This window comes from Ceratotherium simum, chromosome 23 (assembly GCF_057802395.1).
Source record: "Ceratotherium simum simum isolate JZ-2026a chromosome 23, ASM5780239v1, whole genome shotgun sequence".
In the NCBI taxonomy this organism is placed as follows: Eukaryota; Metazoa; Chordata; class Mammalia; order Perissodactyla; family Rhinocerotidae; genus Ceratotherium; species Ceratotherium simum.
The window spans coordinates 243,254-250,361 of NC_141922.1; the positions used below are offsets into that span (position 1 = coordinate 243,254).

The window sequence follows — 7,108 nt, forward strand, 5'->3', positions numbered from 1 at the left end:
GCCATGCTGAGGCCGCGTCCCACATACAGCAACTAAAAGGATGTGCAGTTATGACATACAACCATCTACTGGGGCTTTGGGGGAAGAAATAAATAAATAAAATTAAAAAAAAAAAAAAGAAATTCCAGTATCAGAGATGAGCTCATCCGAGGGCCGAGAGCAGGTCTGTGCTACCCGCTCCTGGCCACAGGAGCTCTGCCAAGCAGCAGGGGAAGCGGAGGGAAGGGCTGCCCCGCAGCTCCTGTGGGAGGGGCAGCATGGTCACGGCTGCCACATCCAGTCTACGAGGATGGAGAACAATGTTCTGACCCTGCTGTTCCTCACCAGATGGCATAAAAGGCAGACAGCACCTTCTGCGGCGTAGGGGCTGGTGAGCAAGCAGAGCACTATGCCCCCACTCACCCGGAATCCCGCGAGGGTGGAGACAGGAGCAGACGGTGTGACCAGATGCTGTGCCTGCGAGGGGTGTGGGGCCCTCCTAGAGTCAGCTGACCCTCCTCAGATCCTCCAGGGGCCCGAGGAGTGGACTAGCAGAGTGGGCACAGCCATGTAGCTGTGGACACAAACAGCCAGGCAACCTGGCCAGGCTCACAAGGACAAGGGGGTCTCTGCAGCCCGGCAGGCAGGGAAAGGGTGTGCAAATCTCTGCCACGTGCAACTCCGAGCCTGTTGGCCTGTGAGTGGAAAAGCACCCAGCCTGCAAGGACTGCTGAGGCTTGAGATGGTTTCAAGGGATGCTCTGTTCTCCCCTCCCGAGGGTCCCCTGGGAAGGAGTGCGTATTTCTCACAGACGCCAACACGAGGGTGGCCTGGGAGGTGCCTCTCCTCTGCCGCAAGGCGTATGGCTTAGAACCATGGAGTCCCAGCCACACGGCCCCTCCATGGCAGTGGAGCCCAGAGCACCCTGCTGGGGCATGAAGGCCGGGCTCAGACCCCAGGTCTCTATTCCTGGTTGCACTGGCCAAATTCCTGCACAATGGAAGCCTCAAGTCTCAGTGGCTTTCAATTCTAAACGTGTGTCCTCACGCTGGGACCAGCAGCCGCTCAGAGCACGAGCCAGCAGGGAGAGCCTCTTGAAGCCCCGTCCTGCCACCCTAGGCAGTCACAAGCTCAAAAGACAGCAGACGAAGGACACTGTCACAGGGAAGCCTCATCTGGGGGGGCGGAGGGAAGGCTGATGGAGAAAAGACCACCGGCTCCTCCATCAGCTGTGTGACATTGGGCAAGGCACTAACATCTCTGTGCTTCGTCACCGGTGAAGTGGAGAAACTTCACACTTTACTGTGAGTTAATGCATGAACACATGTGCAACGCTTAGACTGGGGCCTGGCATGAGCACTTCGATCTGCACCTGTTGGCTACACCTGTCATTTCTTTGTGCTCATGGCTGCATCGCCAGGGACTGACCCGTAGGGGGCGCTTCAGAAATAAGTACTGAAGATGTACTCGGGGTTTGGCAATAATATCAAGGGCTTTAAAACATTCACATTCGGCCTCCTCTGTTCCTACTTCTAAATACTTTTAATACATAAAATGCTTTTATCACTAACATCACTGATTTTTTTTTTTTTTTTTTGTGAGGGAGATCAGCCCTGAGCTAACATCTGTGCTAATCCTCCTCTTTTTGCTGAGGAAGACCGGCTCTGAGCTAACATCTATTGCCAATCCTCCTCCTCTTTTTCTTCCCCAAAGCCCCAGTAGATAGTTGTATGTCATAGTTGCACATCCTTCTAGTTGCTGTATGTGGGATGTGGCCTCAGCATGGCTGGAGAAGCGGTGCATCGGTGCGCACCCGGGATCTGAACCCGGGCCGCCAGCAGCGGAGCGCGCGCACTTAACCGCTAAGCCACCGGGCCAGCCCATCACTGTGATTTTTAGTAGCAAAAAATAAAAAAGGAAAAACACACAGAAGCTGCTATGGTCTGAATAGTTGTGTCCCCCAAAAATTCGTATGATGAAACCCTAATGCCCAATGTGATGGTGTTAGGAGGTGGGGCCTTTGGGAGGTGCCTGGGTCATGAGGGTGGAGTCCCATGATGGGATTGGTGCCCAGAAAAAAGAGACTCCACAGAGCTCCCTGGCCCCTTCCCCCATGTGAAGACACAGCCAGAAGTCTGCAACCAGGAACAGGGCCCTCACCCAACCACACCCGCACCTGGTCTCGGACTTCCAGCCTCCAGAACTGTTGTTTAAATAAACATCTGTTGTTTAAACCACCCAGCCTGTGATATTTTGTCTGTCACGCATAAGTAAAATACAACACACTCACTGGGGAGATGTCATGTTTTGCAGCCTTGAGACATGACTCTCATACTCAGGACACGTTAAATCAACAGAGCTGTGTTAACACAAAGACAGACACACAGCGTAAGTATGAAGTCTGGTTAGGATGGTTTCCATGGCTGTCTATGGGTAAAAGGACTTGTAACCTCATTTAAGTGTTTTTACTTTTTGGGTTTTTCCAAGTGTGCCATAATGATTACACATCCCCTAAACGTGTCTAATGGTCAAGATAGAAACACACAGCCGTAGGGGTCGGCCCGGTGGTGCAAACAGTTAAGCGCACACGCTCCGCAGCAGCGGCCCAGGGTTCGACAGTTCGGATCCCGGGTGCGCACCGACGCACTGCTTGGCAAGCCATGCTGTGGCGGCGTCCCATATAAAGTGGAGGAAGATGGGCACGGATGTTAGCCCAGGGCCAGTCTTCCTCAGCAAAAAAAGAGGAGGATTGGCAGATGTTAGCACAGGGCCGATCTTCCTCACAGGAAAAAAAAAAAAAACCACAGCCGTAGAAAGCCTCGATCACCGGCTGAGGCAGACACAGCCCTCAGCTTACCTGGACGTGTCCTGGGTGGGCTGGGGAGGCAGCCTGGACAGCCCAGCTCAGCTCCCATCCTTGTCTTTGGGGAAGCAGGGCCCGAGGACGCCAGCTGATGCTAAAGGAGACAGAGGGAGTCTGCGCCTCTTTGCTGAGCCAGGCCTGGGCCCCACCTGGAGGCTCCACCCGGGGGACTCGGCATCTGAAACCCCAGCTCTGAGTCTGCAGCGGCCCCCCACCTCGTCCTCAGCCCCCCTCCTGCTCTCCCTGCCCTTGGCCCACACCTAACTTGCCATGACCCTCACTCAGGAAAGGCCTTGAGATGGCGGGGGCGGTCTGTAAGCAGCGCCGAGCAAACACTGCTCCTCGCAATGGGGCCAGGCACAGAGCAGGGGCGTGGGAAGGGGGAGCTGAGGAAGGGCATGGTGCCAGGCACGCACCAAGCACATTTGCTGTTTTCAGAGGAAGTTCCTGCACGCTGCTCAGGCCTATTTATCCTACGAGATTTGTGACCCACTTTCCTGGCAAAGAGCAGACCACGGAGGTAGGGACACAGCAAGGGGAAACACAGCCTGATGGCAAATGGCTCTGCAGAGAGCAGTATCCCAAGGCTCCCTACCTGGTGTGCAGTTATGTTGGAGGTGGAAATGCTGGCCATGGGCCCTGTACACTCCCACCCTAGAGGCACCAGGGAGAGGCCCCTGCTTCCCTCTCCCCTGCCACCACCAACTCCACTCTGGCAACAGCCTATCCACCAGGATCCCAACCCCCACCCTTGTGCCATACACTCTGCTCTCCATACAGTATCCAGTGGGATCCTTTTAAAACAATTGTCAGATCAAACCTGTTTCACTCAGATTTGAGCCAAGTTCTTACACAGGCCCCTGGGGCCTGCCCTCTGCATCCTCCACTCACCTCCCCCTCATGTGGCTGCAGCCACATGGCCCGTGCACTACCAGCTGCTCCTTCCACCCGGAGTCCCCGCCCCTCAGATGACGAGGCTCCCTCGCCACCTCAAGTCTTTGTTCAGACACCACGTCCTCCAGGAGCCCCCCCAAGACCCAACCTAAACTGGCGCCCAGTCCTCCCACCACCCGCCCTGCTGTTTTCTGCATCACTTACCGTCCTCTGACAAGCTGCACTAGTTACCTTTCTTAAGTGTTTTGTAGCATCTCCCCCTCCCACTAGACCGTGGACTCTGTGAAGTCAGGGCTTTGAGACAGGAGAACAAAACGTCCACACTGGAACACAGGGTCACAAAAGCAAATGAGTGGAGCTCAGAGGCTATGTGGGGCCGGGCTGCGCCATCACCGGCACAGAGGCCTTGGTGTGGACCCCAGGCCACGACTGGACCACACATGGTCACACCAGAGCAGCGGGTGCCCTCACTCAACAAGACCAACAGCCAGGGGAGGGGTGTGCAGCTGGACACCCACTTAGGAGAACATGTTTTTACAGTTGTTTTACTTTCAAAAAAAGACAAGACACAGCTGTCTTTTTCAAACAGAGAACGACATGATTACAGCCCAGCACTCCATGAAGAGCGCCTCCTGGGATGGGCAGGCTTCACTTGGAGACACCTGTTTGACCTGCTGTCCCAAGGTGACCGAAGGGGAACGGCGAGCACGTGTCAGTCCTGCAGTCTGCGCTCGCACCTCTTCTCCAGGTCAGCCATCTGCCTCAGGACCAGGGCCACGCTGTAGCGCAGCTCCTGGAACTTGGCTGTGGGGACCTCGAAGCGGTGCGCCGACCCATCCGAAAGCTTCAGCTGCATCAGGATGCTCGGCTGCAGGGAGCGGGCCAGGGTGCTGGTGGAGATCGCCACGTCCACCCTCCACCGCAAGTCAGCAACATGGGGCAGCCAGGCCCCCTGCTGCCTGGCCACGGAGTCGAGGATGGGGCGCTGGCTCCCAAACACCAAGCTGGCCAAGTCCGCAACTAGGTCTTGGGGGATGCAGAGCTCCTGGAGCTGCTCCTTGAAGGCGTCGGGCTTCAGGCTGGCAGGGGGCAGCCGGAGGGCCTGCTGGAGCAGGGTGTGCATGCCGGCGAGCAGGGCACCCAGCCGCTCCTCCGACAGGTCTGCGCCAGCCCCAAGGCGCTGCACAGCCTCCCGGCAGTCCTCTCCCTGTAGGCCGCTGACCACCAGCTTCAACAACTTTCTGAATGTGCCCCTGTCCAGGTCCCCCAGGAGCCGGGGCATTGCTGCCACCTCTGGGGGGAGCTGGGCCCCCAGGAAACTCACCCGGCCACTGTGACTGTCACCAGGGTGATGTAGGTATGCAGCCCCCATGGCAGACATTGCTGCTTCGTCCTGTTTGATCAGCCAGCCCAGAGGTGAGGTTCCAGCTGCACCTGCCTGGGGGGGGGGGGGGGAGAAGCCCAGTGACTCCCATGTCCTTTGGGCCAGCAAATGAGGACTGAGGTGGTCTCTGCCTTCAAAACGCTGATAGCGTGAACCACTGATGACAGCCAATGTGATGGGAGGCCCCTGAGAGCAGGTGGGAGAAGGGCCCACTGTAGTCCCAGGAAGTGAGGAGGCAGGAATTGGCAGGGAAGGGGGCCTGGGTGGGGAGAAGAGAAGGAAGAGAACCAGGAAACAGCAGAGCACACACAAGTCCTCCAAATGAACAAGGAACGACAGCCTGGATGAGGAAAAAGGTCCAGAGAACAAAGACACTGCAGCCACCAGGGCTGCTGCCCACCACAACGGGATCACAACTACGCAACTTCGACCCTCACGAGAGCCCTGCAAGACCCCGTTACTACTCTCACCTCAACAATAAGGAAACGGAGGCTCAGACGCAACTGCCCGAGTCAAGGACTAGAACCCAGGCCTGTCTACAGAGGTCCCCGCTGTGCCCACCACAGCACGCGGGACCCAGACGCAGCCCCCGGCAGGACGGGCTGAGGCTCACGTGGCAACAGAGATACTTGGTATCCGGAGAAAAGGGCTGACGCCCCCTGAAGGGCAGTTACGGCGCGTCTCAGGTCACCGACACACCTGCTCAGGCAGCAGAGCGCGCCTGGCGCTGGAGCAGGCCCGGCGAGGCACAGCCCATCCCCGCGGCGCCCAGGCGCGGTCCTCACAGCCCCGCGTGCTGCGCAGCGCGCCCTCCACCGGTTTCATCGACCCCCCTCGTCCGGAGGGCCGGGGCGTCCCCCCGGCACGTGGGTGTCAAGGACCACCTACTGCCCGGCTACCAGCGGGAACGGCCTGCCACGTCCCAGCCGCCCCGCTGCGCAGGCCCTGCACCCTGGAGGCCAGCGTGCTGCCTCCGCTGACCCTCTCCGGCCACCCGCCCGGAGGAAGGAGCCGACAGAGGAGGGCCTGGTTCGAGTCCTGCCTGTGCACGCCGCGGCGGCCCTGCCCACCTAACGGGCCCAGGCCGCGGTCAGCGCCGTCCGGCCCCGCCCCAAGCTGCACCGGATCGGCCTCCGGCCTCCAGAGCTCCCCGGACACGGTGGCCAACGACCCACCGCCCCCGCCCGGGGGAAGGGCGACCCTATTCACCGCGGCCCCGGGCCCAGCCGCCCCCACACCTGGCGCGCGCGGTCCTGAGCGGAGCAGCCGGACCAGAGGCGGGGCCTGGTCCCCGGAAGCGTCCCAGAGACACTTCCGGGAAGCTCTAGGACGCCGGAGGACCCAGCCCTCCGTGATCCGCGGGCCCGAGGGGCGGGGCCGAGGCGGGGGACTGCCCTTCAGTCTTCGTTCCGCGGTGCCTTCAGAGGCTTTCATGGCCCCGGCGGCCTGGTCTCGGTTGGGGCCTGGTGGCGGGCCCCTCATTCACACCAGCGGCCGCCGGAGGCCTGTGGGCCGGAGGGAGGGACCGGGAGCAGGAGCGGGAGCGCGGAGACCCAGTCTTGGACCCGGCGCCCTGGGGCAAGGGGGACCCGGAGGGAGGAGGCCTTGGTGGTGGGGAAGGGGGAAGGGGGTCCCCGAGGGAGGGCGGCCCCGCGTGGGGCAGGGCGTGGCGGCACGGGGGAAGGGGTCACCGGGGGAGGGCGCTGCGGGGACGCTGCACAACAACGTGAACGTGCTTAGCCGCTCAGCTGTACACACTAAATACGTGGATTGTATGGGATGTAGGTTATCTCGCAATAAAGCTGTTGTTTTTAAAAGTCAGTGAAAAGAAGGCAAATAACCCAATTAACAAAATGAGCAAAAGATTTGAATAGACATTTCACCAAGGAGGATATAAAATGACTAATGAACAAATGAAGAGATGTTCGGCATTGCTGGTCAGTAGGGAAATGCAAATTGAAGCCACAGGGAGGTGCCATTTCACACTA

The 7,108-nt window shown here is 59.1% G+C and overlaps 1 protein-coding gene across 3 annotated transcripts; it reads right to left on the reverse strand.

Annotated features, from left to right (window-relative positions):
* Positions 1–4,265: 4,265 nt before the first annotated feature.
* On the reverse strand, positions 4,266–6,433 carry COMMD5 (COMM domain containing 5). 3 transcript variants are annotated; one of them, XM_004442990.3, is made up of 2 exons: positions 6,359–6,433; positions 4,266–5,174 (listed from the first exon to the last, which is right to left on the reverse strand). In XM_004442990.3, exon 2 carries the CDS (start codon positions 5,115–5,117, stop codon positions 4,449–4,451), a length of 669 nt encoding a protein of 222 aa, XP_004443047.1. In that variant the 5' UTR covers positions 5,118–5,174; positions 6,359–6,433; the 3' UTR covers positions 4,266–4,448. The 3 variants fall into 3 exon arrangements, with proteins under 3 accessions (XP_004443047.1, XP_087303368.1, XP_087303369.1); XM_087447242.1 differs by lacking the exon at positions 6,359–6,433 and adding an exon at positions 5,820–6,328; XM_087447243.1 differs by lacking the exon at positions 6,359–6,433 and adding an exon at positions 5,591–6,328.
* Positions 6,434–7,108: the final 675 nt, after the last annotated feature.

Bases quoted from the DNA above. Each gene is read 5' to 3' on its own strand.
- COMMD5 (XM_087447242.1), bottom strand. From the start codon at position 5,945: ATGAAACCGGTGGAGGGCGCGCTGCGCAGCACGCGGGGCTGTGAGGAC. The intron at 5,175-5,819 runs GTGTGTCGGTGA...CCCCCCCCCCAG, and splicing joins GCGCTCTGCTGCCTGAGCAG to GCAGGTGCAGCTGGAACCTC.